General features: G+C 39.4%; 2 protein-coding genes across 8 annotated transcripts; one reads left to right on the plus strand and one right to left on the minus strand.

Annotated features, from left to right (window-relative positions):
* The first annotated feature begins 118 nt into the window (after positions 1-118).
* Positions 119-10,123, plus strand: il15l (interleukin 15, like). Of its 7 annotated transcripts, XM_051065598.1 has the most exons (6): positions 129-257; positions 2,737-2,807; positions 3,518-3,780; positions 5,858-5,905; positions 7,321-7,464; positions 9,905-10,123. In XM_051065598.1, the coding sequence occupies exons 3-6, from the start codon at positions 3,622-3,624 to the stop codon at positions 10,013-10,015; spliced, it is 462 nt and encodes a 153-aa protein (XP_050921555.1). In that variant the 5' UTR covers positions 129-257; positions 2,737-2,807; positions 3,518-3,621; the 3' UTR covers positions 10,016-10,123. The 7 variants fall into 7 exon arrangements, with proteins under 7 accessions (XP_050921554.1, XP_050921555.1, XP_050921559.1 ...); XM_051065597.1 differs by lacking the exon at positions 2,737-2,807 and having other exon boundaries at positions 119-257; XM_051065600.1 differs by lacking the exons at positions 129-257; positions 2,737-2,807 and having other exon boundaries at positions 2,844-3,780; positions 5,861-5,905.
* A 6,612-nt stretch (positions 10,124-16,735) lies between these two features.
* Positions 16,736-17,895, minus strand: triap1 (TP53 regulated inhibitor of apoptosis 1). The gene has a single exon (XM_018687145.2). The coding sequence runs from the start codon at positions 17,826-17,828 to the stop codon at positions 17,328-17,330; it is 501 nt and encodes a 166-aa protein (XP_018542661.1). The 5' UTR covers positions 17,829-17,895; the 3' UTR covers positions 16,736-17,327.
* Between the last annotated feature and the right edge of the window lie 118 nt (positions 17,896-18,013).

Here is an 18,013-nt window from a genome sequence, read left to right on the forward strand (position 1 = left end):
TTTGAAGAAATAATGTTTTCTATTTATTGAGCATATAAAATGTTTTCTGAAAGCAGATTCAAGCAGCAGTTTTATCATTAACCTACCAGCGAGGTAGGTTGCAAGTATTTGATCTATCTGATAAGCTGTGTGTGACTTGGTTTCAGTTTTGCTTGCACTTGATGTGTAAACCTTTACCCCAGCTTTCACCTGTTTTTACTTCTTCCACTGACAGTTCACTGCTCACCTGTCGTCTGTGCTGGAGCTTAAACCTCTGGGTAAGAGCTTTATTCACCTTTCTTAGTTTTGATTAGAAATCCTGCTGTTTTTTTTTCACGGATGTGCGAAACTGACTAGTTTACTGCTAGCAGACATGCTCATGCAAACACAAACACATGTTGTGGGAACAAAAGCATGACTCGTGAAAGGAAAGTATGAGGAGAGGAAGAAAACATTTCCACAACAAGAGCATGGTAGCAGTTAGCAATGGTGTAACAATAAGACCATCAGGTCAGAGTCATGCTAGCAGCTCCGTGAGGCTTTGAGCTAAATGCTAACATCTGCATGCTAACATAATGACAGGCACAATGTTTACCACTTGAACTCGTTTTAATGATTGAAATGGTTTATATCTGTTTAGACTAAACTGGTTGACCGACGCCACCACCCCTTGAGCCGTGCAGCTAAAAATACTTAAGATCATTTTGTAGCTTAGCAGATACTGTCACTAAAAATATTTTCTCATGCATGCTTTAAAAAAGAAGGTACTTACTGCAGCAAATATGAGTTGTATATAATTTGTAGAAGTGAAACAGTCCACCTGATTTTGGGAAACTAATTTTCTTTCCTGCAGAGAGAGACTGATGCTGTCTAGAGATATCATGGCAGTGATTCTCAAGAAATCCACTGTTTTTATTGGAATTACTCTGAGTTATTCTGATGTATTTAACCTCTATTAACCTTAAATCAATCTTAAATTATCCTCCAGTGTTTTGTGGAGAAAGGCAGAAATCTCCCAGAGCCAGAAATGAAACCAGTTAGACAAACTGTTAGAAACTGTTAGAAACCACATCAGTAATTTGGAACTGACCCTTTACGAAAAACAGCAATGTCTCTCTTTGGGACTTAATTGAGCAAAAGTGTGTAATCTCGGGTGATAGTAGTAGTAAGAGGAGGATGGTCCCTGCTGCTGTTTCTACCACACATGTTCATTATTTTTATTATCAGCAGCTTGCAAATATTTCCAGTAATGATCCTGCATGTCTTTCTCATAGGGTGAAACAAGGTTATAGTTTAGAGTCTTAGAAGTCATTCACCTAATGTGGCTGTCACTGCCATGGGGCGTGAATAAAAATATGGGTTTTGGCCTTGTGAATGCAGTTTCTCTGCAACACCTCAAAGGATTTGCTTTAAATTTGGCACAACTATTCACTTGGATGAACTGATTAGTTGTTGGTGTTCACATGGTCGTGAATGTGATATCTCAGAAACACCCAAGTATTCAGATGAAGATTTCACATGTTAATCAACTGCAACTGGACTGTTTGGCGGAGGCATAACTTATGTCTTGAAACACACACACACAAAAAAACGGCCCATGTCCATAATTACCTACCCAGGGATTTCCCACACGCCATCCTTGTTGTTTTTGGGTTTGTCTGTACATTTGTAGATCCCGTGCTTGTGAACGTGATATCTCGGTAATGACTTGAAGGATTCACTTCAAATTTGGCACAAATGTTCACTTGGACTGATTTGTTTTTGATGTAAAGGGAGAGTCACGATGACTGCACATACCTGTGAATGAGATAGCTCAGGAACGCCCAAACGTTGAAACATTCACTTTGACTCAGATTGATTGATTAGAAATTGGTGGATGAAGGTTTTAAAAGTCTTGAAACGGACAAAACAAATGCGTTTTTGGGTTCGTCTGTCCATTCGTTTGTCTCATGTGTGAACATGATATTTTAGGAACTGCTCGACAGAATCCCTACAAATATGGCACAAATGTTCACTTAGACTCAAGGATTAGCTGATTAGGAAATGGCGGTTACAGGTCAAAAGTCAAGCTTGGCTGTAACTCAAGAACCCCTATGCTAATTATGCCAAAATTGGGTGATGATGTTTTATATCCAAAATCGTCAAAGGTCAAGGTGATTGTCGCTGCACCATGTGACCAAACTGAAACCTGTCAAAGCTCCTCTGCAGTATAATCCACTGTTCCCTCGTATGTTCTCTGTGTTCTCACCTTCATGTTTAACCGAAATATAGGTAAAAATCCATCTCCACTGCTATTCATTTTATGCACAGTGGAGCTCCATAATGTCAAGTAACCATCCTCCAGAGCTGTGCTGCTAACATGGCAGACACCAAAATTCTTGCGGCATCCAAAGTATTAATTCCCGATAAATTTTATGTATAAATATTATGTGTAATTTTTAGGAGACAGAAGGTTGCAACACGCGATACACACCTATCAAAATTAGAGATGGGTGTCAGTGGGTTTTGGTTGGCTCTGAAGCTGCAATACCAACTCATCCTCATGGAGCTCTGTGCCAAAATAAACAAAATGAATTGCTTTCTTTTTACATAGGAAGCCTTTGAGCAGCTGCTGCCTGAAAAAACCTGTTGATTGCGTTTGAAGTTTGAGGTGATTAAACAGACAGTATGTATTGACTGGTCATGACGACGGTAGCTCAGAAAATTACAGGAATGTATTAGTGATTTATGGAGCTGTCAATTATTCATTACCTGCAGGGCTTTGACGAATAAACTGCTCATCGAAAAGAACAACAGGAAGGGGAATCTGGAGAGGCTGTGAAGAAGAGGTGGGTGATTAGTAAAGAAGAGGAGGAGGGAGAAGAGGCGGGAACTTAAAGAGGGTGTATTCCCGTAGGAGGAGGAGGAGGAGGAGGAGTGAGAAAGTGAAAACAGGAGAGCGAGATGGAAGGAAAGTGACAGAGAAGAGGAGAGAGAACAGTCTCTGTTCGTCCCACAGTCTGAGACACGACTGTTTTCAGCCATGTGGAGATAAAATCCAGCCACTAGTCGATGGAAACTTTCTCCTTTCTCTTTTCTGTCCAGAGCTCTGGAATCTACTGCACTGATCTGGTTTGCCAGCTTTTTTCCCCTTAACTGAACTGGAGCAAAAAAAAAAAAAAAGCTGTTGTTCCTTTTGTGGAATTTGTTTGATCCTTTTCAGATTTTTTTTTTTTACTAATTTGAACCATGGGAGTGTAAATTTTATGTGATTGCTCCTTTTTTGGAGACTTTGGAGCCTCTGATGTCAAAACTTTAAATCTTTATTTCTTGAAAAAAGTTGACTGATCTGTGTTCTCTGCAGCCACATTCTGGAGGGAAACTCAGTGGCCTCTCCAGGCTGAAGAACCTGGTTTTCTTAGATGGTCTGGGATTTAAACAGGCCTCTTTTGGGATTTCAGGAACATCTGCACGTCGCTCGAGGGCGGTGGAACTTCTACCATGGATTTCTGTTTTTGTAAAACCTCCCAGCTGTGACGGATTTGACCTTTTTTTTCAGTGAGGTGGTTGAATCCTGGAGATCAGAGCTGGTTCCATCTCCACAAGGATGCCGTAGTGTGACAGACATAATGTGACGCAGATGATGCTGTTGCTGCCCGTGCCATGCTGACAGGGAGGCCAGCTCTCGCGACTGTGTTGCTGTGTTTGGTCTGTCTGCTCGCTCTAAAACCACAGCCAGCCGCCGCCGCCGCCGCCGCCATACGCTGCACACGAGACATCATCAAATGGGTTGGGGAACTCATCAAGAAAACCTCCGACTTGGTATGAGTTTCCTGAGATTTACACATCGAAGGTGCAGCTGCAGGTTTTTTTTTTAACTGTAATTACCTCAGGTTTTAACATGCATTATCCCAGTTAATGACCAATTGCTTCAGGCTGTGGAGTGAGATAAAACAAAATAAAAATGTATTTCTGAATAATGAGAACAGAAGGAAACTGTTTGTGCTCTGTGTGTGGCAGAAACTACTACTGTTCAAACACCTGAGACAGGTAACGGTTCACCTGAGGACTCAGTCATGTCTGACAGGAGGAGAGAAAGCTGATACCTGTGAGATCTCAGACATTATCTGGCAACAGACAAAACTGAAAGGTAGTCTAGTAATACCACCAAAGTGAAGTTCAAGTCTTATAAAAAGCGGATTAGTCAGTGGTGAGGCTCAGAGGTCGTACGGGGTTGTTGTGCTTTCCGAAACACTTATTTAAAGTTTTCTTAACAGAGATCTGACACTTTCGGTATTTGCATCTAAACTACAAAACGTTCCGTACTGTCCTCTCTTCGACTCGTCTTAGAAAAATGTAGATTACATCTGTTTTTTAAACGAACCAATCAGAGGTGAAAAACCTCCAAAAGCTAAAAAAAACATCTGTTCCTGTTGAGGAGTTCTGCACTCATAGAACTGCAGAACCAGGTCTTAATGTTTCAGTCAGACTGAGAACATTTTGTCTTAGTTTAGTTTAATGAGGCTAGAAATAACACTTGTAAAGATATTAATGCATAAACATGGCTTCACAGATTAGCTGTTTTTTAAGGATAATCATAATGAAATAATATCAAGAGCTGAAAAAATATGAAAACACTGGATTTGAACAGAGCCTCTTTAACTCCAGTAAACTCAACTTTATTTCTTTATATGTGTACAAACATGCAGCCTGAAGTGCTTCTCTGAGCAAGAATAAAACAGCAAATGATAAGAATTTCAATAAAAATGTTAGATAGATAAAAGTCAAATGAATAAAGAGATATAGAGCTGAAAGACAAACGAGTGTTAACATTTTATTCAGCAGCTTCATGTGGACGCAGCAGCTCTGTTGCATAACCACAGCTTTCCTGCAGCAGCCAACGAGGACCAGGTCCAAGTTGATCTGATGGAGTGTATGGAAACCAGGGGTCTGGGAGGCAGTGGGGAAGGACTGAGCACAGACCAGGGGGTGTAATCCATTACTTTAGAGATTTCAGCAGAAGTTGTGGCTTTTGAATCCAAAGACCTAAAAACCTCACATCAGGAGTTGCCCTGTGCTCACAAACCCTCCTCCAGACTGACCAGTCAGAGCTTTGGCTTTCTTATTTTGCCAGAAACCTTTACATTGGCGCTTGACTGGCTCCATCTAGAATGAATGAGAAGGCTGCAGTTTTTTATGTGGTGCTATTGCTGACTGACTCACAGTTTACTGCTGTTTCTCTGAGACACAACAACTAAAAATGTCCCCTGAGGACAAAGTTTCACATCAGTCCATCTGGTCCTTGTTGAGACACTGGATATCTGGACCAAAGAGGTGGACGAACGAATGAACATAAAATTGAATAACTTGAACTGATGACTTTAACAGAGGCTGTGGTGGTTATGTAATATTAAATTACGACATACACACTGAGCACTGAAGCACACAACTAAGGGTTTTTAGAGATAAATTGGGCTGTGAATGATAAATAAATAAAGCCCTCTGTGCAAACCTTTAGAATATAGATGCAGAGGAATAAAACTGGAAGGTTTGGTTTATGTAGGAGCAGCTGAAGTGAAGATTTCTGCCTCAGACTGTGAGAAGAAAAGTTATTTTTGAGAAAACAACCTTTAAAGATATTAATTTTAATTGAAATCTACACATGAAAATACACAAAGTGTAGTAAAATAAACACCTGCATGTGAACGTCGGACGTTTTCTTTCCTCTAGTTTCAAAGATGACGTGTCATTGAAGCAAAATAGCCCAAAATCTTCAAATTAACCAGAGAAAAAAACAAAGTTCTCCTCACTTTAATACATAAAAACACTCCCAGTCAAATCTGTATTACCTGGTAGACATTAGTACTGTTAAATTCATTCTCGTCCTCTTTCCCTTCAGCAGTGGTTGGACTGCAGACTGTACACCCCCACCATCCAAGACTACCAGGTATGAGCTTCCTCGCCTCCTGTTTTATCTTATCTCCCTGCTGGGTATCTCATCTTTACTGTACTCTCTCTCACACACACAAAGACAAAGGTCATCAGCTGCTAAAACAAGACCGTGTGAAATGTTAGGGGATGATCAGCAGCTGTAACAGACTCAAAACCATGGTGTTCGCCACTGTTAGAGAGAAAACACAACATCTGTCATCTTTTTGTTTCTTCTTGTTTTCTCTCAGATGCATTTCACCAAAGTATTTTTTATCAACTCACTTGAGAAACCTGTTTGAGCAGTGACTTGAATCATAATTACATGATAATTATTCACCTGAAAACTGACTTTAACCAAAGTGTTTTTGTTGTTAAAGGGTTCGTTCACCCAAAAAACCTCTCGTCACACGTACTTCTGTCTGTTTTTATTTGATTATTAATTAAAGATAATGACAAAGACAATATAACATACTGTTTACAAACAGAAGAGAAACTAATAATAATAGTAAATCATAAAAACTCTAGGTTGTTTGTGTGAGCAGTTTATTATCAATTACTGGGAAAAAACTTTGCCAGAAAAAAACACAACTGTTAAAATACTTTAGAATACTGTGACGTTCAAAAACTGTAAAATAATGGTTAACTGATGTCATTTAATGTAGAATAAATGCAAAAAAAACCCATATAAATTAAATTACAGATTATCACCTAAAAAATAACACAAAAATACCATAAATCTGTCATGAATTATATGTTAAAAAATCAAAAAACTTGATAACTTGAGAAGAAGAAATGCTGGTAACATTAGAATGAAACACCTTTCAAACCTCAATAAAAATCCTTTGTAAAATCAAATATTTTGAAATGGTGAAATTCTATAATTTTATAGTTAAACACTGTAAAAAAAAAAAAAAAAGATATTTTGCTTTGGATATCATTTACAGTTTTGCCCATTTTTTTTAATGAATGGGTTTTAAATGAACACTTTTTTCTGTGTTATTTTACTAAATATTAATTATTTAGTATTATTTAGTTAAAAAATATTTTAAAACATTCAGTTTTTAGAAGTCTTTTCAGTATGTTCGTGTTTGAGTGACAGCACCCTCTAGTTTCTCATTAACAACTGCTGTCATTTTCAGTATCTCTAACCATGTATTTGTTGTCTTTACCATGACGACATCCTCTATTTATCAACAAAGTACTTTTAGTTTCCCAAAACATGGGTGTTATTGTTATTATCAGAGAACAGAGCTGAAGCAGAGATATCTGGACAAAAAACCAAACTATGTGCTCGGCTAGAAACAGCTGGATTTAAGTGGGACATTGATTGATTTGTGTGAACTGACCTTTTAAAATCCAACTGCACCAAAGAACTTTTTAGGAAGTACAGCCTTTCTTTATGCAGTCACCCATCTCTCTCTCTCTCTCCAGCAGAATTGTCCCAGCTCCACCTTGAAATGTTTTGCTGACGAAGTCAAAGTCCTCGTCAAAGAGTGGGAAACCGTCGGAGTCGTCGGCTTTCGAAATCTCAAACTGAACATCAAGCTTGAAATACTTGCATCGCGGTTCAACCAGGTGATGCAATCCAACGTTTGTGATTTGATGTACAGAAGCAGATAAATCTCATGTGACATCAGTGTCTTATACTGTAGTCTACAGCTGTTAGATTAGATTAGATTAGATTTAACTTTATTGTCCTTACATAGTAGAAATACAGAGACAGTGAAATGCAGTGAGTTAAAGGGATACATGAAATTCATAATCTTCTCAGAGGCTATGATTTTTGCTTAAAAAGAGCAAAGGTGGCTAAATGATAAAACAGCTAACTCGCTAATTAATCCTGTTCAGTCTTAAAGGTGCTATATGTACGTTTTTGCTATTGCTAAACATTAGCATCAACATATGTTCATGGTGCGTTCCAGTTGTATTCGTTTAATACACTTTATTCTTACTTGGCTGCACCACTTTAAAGCTGTCACCCAGGTTTCAGAGAAAACTGTGTGGTTAAATCGAGGTTTACACTCAGAAATGAGAGTACCTGTGGATATCCGTGAAACCACACACATGTCTTCTATTTAATAACAAACTTTGCTTTTGGCAGGACAAAGACAGGGCTGTAACTGTGCCTAAACCCACTATAATCCTAAATCCATCATGCACAACATAATAATGTGTCTCCTTGAGTCATTTCTCCACACAGTGCCGCTGACAGCTTCAAAAGAAATGTGCTAATGTGTTGCAAATGGAGTGAGTCAGAAGCTCTTGGCACCAAAACCTGCTCCAAATAAAACATTACATTCACTGTCAGAGAAAACTTACACATTACACCTTTAATGTCACAAAAGAAGAAAAACATCAATTTAATCTTCAATATTCAGTATTTTTCTTAATTTCAGAAAATCATACACACAGAGCCAAATCAACAGTCTGTTAGTTTGTTGCCCAAGCTCCAAGTCCATAGATATTTAAGACATAGATCTTTAAAACTTCATAAATATATAGATTAATTTCCTAAAAAGGTTCAGTAATTTCCTAAAAGCCCTGTTCACTGTAGTTTTTATCAAACAGCAGGAAGTAATCTTTTTGTTGGAGACTATTTTCAGCAGCAGATTAATCCACATTTGGTGCTATAGTGAGGATTTTGGGCAGTATATCAGAAAAACTGCATCACTACAGTGAGGGTAAGAAATAAGAGCTCCAGCTGAAACAGTTAATCCAGAGACCTGTAAAAATGTGACTTTTACAACACTTGTGTATTTATACTTCTTTGCTGAGTAGCTGTAAACTGTGACAGGTGAGGCTTTTTTCCAAAGAGCAAGCTGGAGAAAGATGTGAGCTCTGAAGCCAAAAATCCCAGCAATAGGTGAAACAATCACTGATGTTTTATGACCGTTCTTCATGTTTTATGGTAAAATCTCAGTGAGTTATGAAGTATCATGGCCACCTCAGATTCAGGCCTGATGGTAATTTGCTTGCAGGTTATAAAACAAAGTTGGCAACACATTGCACAGCTTTACCAGCAGCTCTAGGATCATACTGTATACAGAGAAACAGTTTTGAAAGAAACACTTCATAAAAGTGAAAATGAGGTTGTAATGAGCCAAAGACAGTCTGGGGAAATGGAGCTGTTTCTGGGAATAAACAGCTTTCACTGAGGTGTGACTTTGTTGGTTGAAACAAAGTTCAGCTACAGCTTTGTGACGTTGTTAATTAGATAAACTTCATAAAGTCCTTGTCTTGTTTGTGACGAGTGTTCTAGTTCTAGTGTTTTAAGGAGAATACTGATAAATTAATTACCTGAACAGTGGCTTTAGTAAAACCATTTTTCAGCCCTGATTAGCCTCTCCGACAGTCTGTATGTGGCCTTGAGCAAAAAAGGTCAACGCAGTCACTGCTGCTCTTTGAACTTATTGCTGTGAGCACATGGTTATAACTAGAGGCGACTCAGGTGAGGGTATCAACACCTCTATTGGCCCACATCTGGATGAGGACAGATGGTTTAAGAGGGGAGTGGGGGAGGGCATCTATGTCCAACTTGAGTGAACATTGTTGAACAGGTGATGACTTATGACACCAACTTTCAGCCACCTACAATGCAGTCTTGATCCTTACCCAAGTGACTAACCCCCGTTCACACCTTGACCCATGTGATCCTGGGCCCTCCCAACCAACCTTTTAGCACTGATGAAGCCTTTTGGATTAGAGGTCAAACATCCAAAACGAGTCCAGTTGCCTTCAACTCTAGAACTTAAGAATATTCAGAGAGACATGCCGAAACAATGAAAACTAACCACTGTCCCTTACATTCCCAGTGTAAATATTTGCAACACTCCTCTGGGGGAGTGTCAACTGTCTTCACAGGTTTTCTGTGTATATACATTACTGTATCATCTGCATATGTTCGAAGAATGTTAACAACTCTGCACCAGCTGCTCTTCAGATCTTCAGTTATGTCAGCTTTGTTTCTGTGACTAACAGTCTTTATCTCTGTTTCTGTCTCTCTTCTCGTCTACAGACAGAGTCAGAGTGTCGTCAGTGCGAGCTCCTCAAAGTACAAAATGCAACAGTGTTCCTCGAAGATCTTCGTTCAACTCTTCAGATTATAAACACAGACTTCTGCAGATAGCTCCACAATGCTTCTCTAAAGGACTTTTTAAAATAGACTCCATGGCCTGTTTTCCTCTTCATGGACTTTTCATACCACCTGAGCACAAATAAAGTGCAACATGCATGATGTCTGAAGCATCTCAGTGGTATTTGATTTGGTATAAACTGAGGTTTCAGTGTGCAAACAGTAAACAACACATGTGGATGTTGGTGGAGGTTTGTGATGACTACACTTTTACAGCACATGTGAGAATAAAACCACTGGATGACACTTGCTCATCCAGCTGAATCTGATCCCTTCCAGAGCTACAGAAAGAACAGATCAAAACAACTAGATTATTTTTAGATGCAAGGCAAGTTCATTTATAATCTGCAAAGAGTAATCATATCAATATGGTGCAGAATCTCATAGGAAAGTTTCCAACATCTTATTCAACCCACCCGAGACTGTTCTGAGAGCAAAGGGAGGCCCTACTCAGTATAAGTATGGTGTAGCTTACATCCTGTTTTTTAGAGCACATTTCCATTTCACTTGACCCAGTATCTTTACTTCATTAGTATAATGATGGATTTCCAGGTGTCGGCTGGTTGGGCCAAAAACAGATGGTCTTGTCTTGATATTTTATTTGTGAACAATCTTTTCATTGTTTGCCCAGAAAATATATTAAATCCCAGTGTATACTGACACTGTTTTACCATATTCAAAGTTAAATAAGAATTTAACTTTAAGTAACTTCATGTTCAGGCTGTGGAGGAATCACTTTATACTTCTGCGTTGAATCTACGCTATAGGTATGACGTAGGTATGGTGTATACACCATCTCCTCCAACATCTTCTCTCGTTTTTCAATGTTTATTAGCTCCAACTCCAACATGAAGTAGGTGTGAATGGTGGTTTAATGGTGCATTCTATTTATATTGGAAATTGGAAGTCCTAACTGGGAGTAAGGTCACCTCCAAGTTAACAGTGTTCTAGTTGAGAAGTAGCTGTCATCTTGAATTCTTATGCCAGGATTGGTGGAGTTGTTCCGAACTTTTCTTGTTCCAGCTGAAACTTCCAACTGGAACATATCGTAACTGCTCAACTAAAGTCTTCCTCTTCCTCTTCTGACAATATACTTTGACTCCTAATAGTCATTTTGCCAAAAGAACTTGACAGCAAATACTTGTATGACAAATCACTTTATCTGTTTTAAAGCCAGGTCTTACTTAACATCTGTGGAGACGTCGATCACAGCTTCTGTGCTGCCAAAAACTCTCCTCTGCAGAGGCTGATCTATCAGTTTGACCTGTTGCACTTGTACTTAAGTATTGTTTAATCTCTGTTTGACTTAGTCTTGTAATGTGAACTAATGAAGCATTATTACAGGCTGTGGACATAACAGTAATCGTCTGTGGGTTTTCCCATTTTATTAGAAATACAAGGTTAGAGCAGCTGGTGTATCAGTCACTAAAACAATGATACATTATATGCTTAAATAGTTTTATTAACAGCAATATTCTGATAAGGTCTGTTCGTCACTGCAGGTTCAGTGCCTTGTGTGAAAACCAGTTTGTTAAAATGCAAACCGTCAGTTAGTGGGTGTGGAGATGAAAACTTGTGTCAGTCTTTGTGATGGAATGAATTGTGTGACTTTATTGGCTAGGAACTATTAGATTACATTGGTAATAATTATTATATAAATCATTTTCATATGAGCCCCAAAGCTGTAAGGTCCTGGCAAGGCTTCCACAACTCATGTAATTATGAGTCCAGCTTTGCTGTGCAATAAGCAAAGAGGGAAAACTGCAGCTCATTCTCTAGATGATTTAAACCAGCCTCATTGGCACTGTGTCTGAGTATCAATAGACAAAACAAGTGAGTCACTCTGAAGACCCTTGGTGGGCGTATCCTCAGTCAAAAGCCCCATTTCACCTTATTGTTTTCCTGAGAAATTCTCAAATGAATGAAAAGGATGTACAAAACATCTTAAACCCTTTACAATGTCAGTCAGGCAGAATATTTCGACCCACCCAGAAATATCTGCTTGTTTCTGGTTTTAACAACGTACAATTCCAAGGAAGGTTGAAGATCAGGTCATCAGGGTTTTTATTTTTTCCAATCAAACCAAGTTTCCACCCAAAGTTAAGTCACTTTATTTACAGAGTACATTGCAGTCGTGTTAAATAACTGAGGGCAGTTATATAAAGACAAGTTTTAAGACAGGATTTAAAGGTGACAAAAGATGGGAATACCCGACAATGAATAGAAACTAAAATGTGGAAAAAGTCTCAACAACTAGAGTTTATATGTCTTATTTTAAAGCAGAATCAAAGATGATCCTCAGATGTTTTACATCTGACACTTACAAGAAAATTGGCAATACAACTGGTGCTTCTCATCGTCCGCCATGTTTGTTTCCTCTAAAGTCGTCAGATGTGGAGTGAGAGTCCAGACTCTGGTTGTTGGTGGTGACTCTGTTAGTGTGTGGTGTGGCTGTGTTGGTCTTCTCTCTGCACATCACACACTGTAAGAACACAACAGTGAAATCTGTCACTATTTGTTGTCATGTGTGTGATTTTAAAAGTCCAGGTGTGTCCCAGTCGAACTAACGAGTGAGCTTGTGGGCAGCAGGTGTGCAGGACTACAGGATGCCTCCACACTCTGAGGTGATGGTGCTTTGTGGGCTGTGTTAGATAACTGACTATCAGCTGGTGCAAGGTACGGATGGCATTAATCTGCAGCTCAGACTGCTGATTATTTTTGTGTTGTTGTAGTACAGGTGTTATTTATCCAGTTGTTTTAGACAGTAATCAGACTTAGACTAGACTTTATTGATCCCTTGGGATGACTCCCTCAGGGAAATTAAGTAATCACCACCTCTTTGTTTCTGGTTCTGTGCCTCGTGGTGGTCTCCGGTCATGGCTGCAGTGGGTGGTTGGCTTCCCAGACATGTTAAAACTGACTGTCCTCTTCTTTTCTTCTCCTCTTGAGTATTAATACATTGTCTTAATAAACAGTTATGAAGATATAAATCAACCTGTGGAGTACATTTCATTAAACTATAGCAGACTGAAATCACCCTGTGTCGTACCGAGGAACCTGTGGATTATATCCAGTGTTTGATCTCAGTAGAGATTTGCTATAATCAAAGTTTATGACATTGCGTAGTTACTGTACGTCAATGGCCATAATATTATCACTACGCAGCATTTAAACTATCTGATGTCTGGACTCTGAACTGATCTAAATGTAGCAGAGGTTGAGTAGCTGCTTAGGATTCTGATTAGTGACACTCCCAAACTTTATCTTCTGAACACTGAATGACCCTTCTGTATAATCCACGTCCTCCACTGCCCAGCTGTATGATCAATATTCATCAATATTCTCAAAATTTCCTTCAATATGACACAGAATCTCAAAACTAACCCCTTAAAATAACGTAGTATATCTTTAATGGAAGTTTAACGGACAATTTCTAAATAGATTTACAGATTGAAAATTGATTAGAGTGGCAACAGTTTCTGCATTAACTGGTAATAAAATGCGATGAGATCTTCGTCAACATTTTGTGCTTTAAAATGTTCTTCCTACTGAACTGCCTCAGCTCAGATGTATTTGCTTTTCTTTGGTTGAACCCGTTCTGTAGTTAATTTACTTCTATGTTCAGGGTCATTTTCCCGCTGCATCACCCAATTTCTTGTCTTAAGCTGGTGGACTGACATCTTGACGTTATCCTGGAAAATACCTTGATGAACTTGGGAATTCATTTTCCTCTTGATGATGGCTAACTGTCCAGACCCAGAGGCCGCAAACCCCCAAATTATGATGCTCCATGAAACTGTCCTCTTGTAAAAACCCTGAGGTGCTTGGAGCATATAAGGACCCGTGGTTGTGTTTTATTGTTGGTGACATCTAGTGGTCGTAATAATTATGATGGGAGCAAAGATGGAAGTCAGGTGACGTGTTAGCAGGAGATTGGGGTTGATGGATGGGTTAACAAACACAGGTGACAACAAATAATCAGGGTTGTTCCAGAACCTGGATCAGGTGTATCAGAGGGTAGGGTATGAGATTCTGATGGTATGATGCAAATATATCATGGTTTCGTGGTACTGCGATCACAGCTCTAGTACACCATGAAGTAACATTAGTGAGGAAACTAGCTGATGTTAGCTAGTTAATCGTTATCTTCCACAGCAGCAAGCCTGTAGTATTTATTTCACTGATGCTAGACATGCTAACTCTCATAGCTGTTGCATATGTTCGTTTCAAGACACTGTTACCTTGAATTTGGCAGAGTGATGGGTAAGACTTGCAAGTGGGCTGACCTGAAACCTTGACTTTTTCAAACCATGCATGGTATAGCTTGAAACCAGTAACTGATCTGATCACAGACCTCTACTGATCCAGATTCAGTCACTTTGTTTCAGGCTGAAATCGAATGACAACTATCCAGTGGTTTGACATTTCTTTTCCCCAAAGGATGAAGCTGACTGACTTTGGTGACCCCTTGACTTTTCCACTAGCACCACCATGACGTTAAAGTGGTACAGACAGGTCTGTATGAACTTTGATTGTTCTTCATGCCGAGCAGGGACAAATGTTTTTATGTTGGTATAAAACAGCCTTTATACGGCAGATGTTCTGCTGCTAAACAGTCCAATTTTAGCCTCATCAGTCCACACAACATTTTCCCAATAGTTTTGTACCAAAAACATCTGATGCAGCTGTGTGGTCTCAAACCACAGAAGCATCATCCCCAAATGATAAATCAACCACCATTTTCCTTAAGCCGTGTTATCATTATGCATTTTTTTTGTATTCTTTCACTTGTAATGTCACGCCACATCATTTCCCTCCTGATTAACTCCCAAATCTAACCCTAAACAAAATGGTGTTAAATGTCCTCGTGTGTGGGAACACGCCTTCCTTTAAGCCTTTAGCTGTTGTAGGAGTCCTCTCAGCTGGGTATCTACTTCTGAGGAGAATAGCCACAGAACTAAATCATCTCCATGTTTAAACAGCTTGTCTGACAGTGGAATGACTCTGTAACCATTCACAACTTCATGCACAAACAACTCTTCATCCTGAGTCCTCTCAGATCCCTGAGGCCTGGGTCACATCAGCAGACATTTCTTCTGTGTAACTAAACTCTAAATATTTAACACCACACGTTGTGGGTCGTTTCCATCCGTCACCTCTCCAGGTTTACTAATTCCTGACTATAGTTAGCACTGGTTAAGGTCATGAACTGAGGGTTTTGCATACTTTCTCCAACCTACATTGTCTCTCTCAGCTTCAGGCAGATGGCCGACCGCGAGGTGTCTTCCTGTTAAAAGAATTTTTATTTGGTGACTGATTCCAGCAGTTTAAGCTGCTGACTCTCACTCAGTTAAATCGTACCTGCTTACTACTGCTACCACTATTCCACTACTTTATATTATAACATCCAACTACCAGTGTTTTTGGATGATCTTGAAACCCTCAGAAAGCCCTTTAAGGTTTCTAAGGGATTAGTACTGTGTGGATTTGGATGATCTCATCAACTGCAATCTTCTTGGAAACGTGTGTCGGTAAAACTCAGATGTCTGCAAATTCGGAGGAAGTCCAGAAATTTTGACTCTATTCTATTGCTCATCCAGTTTGGAATTCCATCCTCCTGGCAAACAAGGATGAATAAGCTGTCAAGAGTGAAACATCTTACTTACTGAGGAAGTTTCACTGTTCTTAACCTTCCCATTGCCCTTCGTATTCCATATACTTTTTTCTTCTTACTATTATTAAAAAACAAAAGATAACCGCTTCAGAATCACGAATGTCATGCACAACAACAAATCCTACTACACACACATAAAGGCACACTGTTGGTCCACACGAGGACCACACGAGGGTTAACAACACAGAGCTCTGTACAAAGGCGTTTGCTAGGAGACATTCCTGCAGCAATACTGAAAGAACACTGATGCCAGCAGCAGCGAGGCAATGTCATGGGAAAGTCAAGAGCAAATGTTGGGTGGACAAACATCCTAGCAACAATTTATTTGTTCCATTTTATCGTTCAGAAGACAAACTCTACAATTAAAGTTTGTTTACTTTAGATTCTGGCTTTAGGGATGACTGGTGAACCTTATCCTCAAGTTTTTGAGTGTAAACAATTGATGATGACTGGAATTAACGCAGTTCTGAGCAAGAATAGTGAACAAATGAACAGCTGCTGTAGTGTACTCCAACTGACCATTTGTTCATGTCAATGTATTGTATGTCCAACACAAACACACTAACAGATGGAGGCAGTGGTATTCCAGCAGCTGCTCCCAGTAAAATCCCTGTTTTTGTCAATGGAGCAGCTTTAATCAGCTGTTGTTATTCCCTTTGTCTCACAGGCAGTAAGAACCTAGAGGCTTTAAAGCATTAAAGCAACATACCAAACCTGATTAGAAAAACATTTAAAGGACAACCTTTCAAACACCAGTTTAAATCGATGTTTTAACAGGTGAGATGTTGGGACATGAACAAAAACTGAAAACAAAAGATTAAACTAAAAATAAAAACAGAAGGGGAAGAGAAATTATAAGTAGAAGAAATAATCTAATCCAGTAGAAAAATGGCAGTGAAGCACTGCTTTAAATATGACCTTTGACCCAGGAGCTGCTTCAAAAAGAAAAAAATAAATAAAAGACAAAAATTTATTAGTAAAACGATATTTTCAAAAACAAATAGTGTAAAAAAGAGAATATTTAATAAACATTGTCACAATTATGGGAGATAATCATTATTATTTATTGATTATGATTTGACTGATCGTGTTATGAAAGATCAGGTTAGGTTATCAATCCAAACTGCTAGAAAAGAAACAATAAAACAACAACCAGCTGTCGCTGCTGCTACTCTTCATTATTGATTATTAGTTGTTGATTGATAGACTGATGTCGTCGTCTTCTGTGTCCACAACTCGAACACATTTAGTTCAAAATCCTCACACTGGAGGAGCCGGAACAAGCACTTTGTTGGCATTTTTATGCTTGAAAAACGTCTCAAACGATTAATCGATCATTCCCTGTCGATCGACTAATCAATCAAGTGATCAATAGTTTCAGCTCCAGGAGGTTAATCCAGCCACGCGCACTCCTTATATTAAATAAACTCAAAAATAGAAGCAGCAGCTGATAAAAAAAAACAACAATCAAAAACAAAAAACCCCACACTCTCTCTATCACAAACACACAGCTTCCGCTTCCTGCATCAGCTTCTGCGCATGCTCAGTGGGCCTCGTGGACACAGTGCCCGGTCAGTGCGGTGTTTCGGTATCGGTGTCGGTGCCGATGACCGGTCCGGGGTCTCCTCTCCATCAGCTCTCCGGTTTGTCCTTGTTGGGGCCCATGAACTCCACCCCGTCGATCGGTATGTCCTTCTCCTTGATGGCCTTCTGAACGCACCGCTGGTACTTCTTGAAGGTCTCCGTGCAGGGGTCCCCGCTCCGGTCCCCCTTCAGGAACTTCTCGGCGAACCAGCGGTTGAAGCACTGATCGTACTCCCGCTTCAGCTCGGTGCAGGCCTCCCCGACGCTGTTCATCTCCGGTAAAACACCGTCCAAACACGACGGAGGATTTATCCCAGTGTTTTTAAAACCAGCAGCGGCGTCAACAGCACGCACTCTGCGTGACTCACCTTGAACCACGGGAGGTGATTGGTTGGTTCGAGCGCGACGTCGAACGTAACGCGTCACGACATATCGGAGAGTGTATATTAAAAAAGAGGAGTTACTCTGAACAAAGGTGGTCTTGGTTTTGTACTTTATGTGTGAAGCTGAAACAAAACTCATGTATGTGCCCCCGGGGAGTATAGTCATGATATTTTATGCATAAAATTATATAAATTAAATCTAAATAATGTATCCCATCCCGTTTTTTCCTGTATAATGTTTTGTTTGACATGGTGCTACTCTGTTAAAATGTTGCTGGTCAATAAATTGTTCACTCATAAATTAAAATGTATTTTTGAAAACATCCTCCTTTATTTTATTGCTGTTGCACT

This window comes from Lates calcarifer, linkage group LG21, assembly GCF_001640805.2.
Source record: "Lates calcarifer isolate ASB-BC8 linkage group LG21, TLL_Latcal_v3, whole genome shotgun sequence".
NCBI lineage: Eukaryota > Metazoa > Chordata > Actinopteri > Centropomidae > Lates > Lates calcarifer.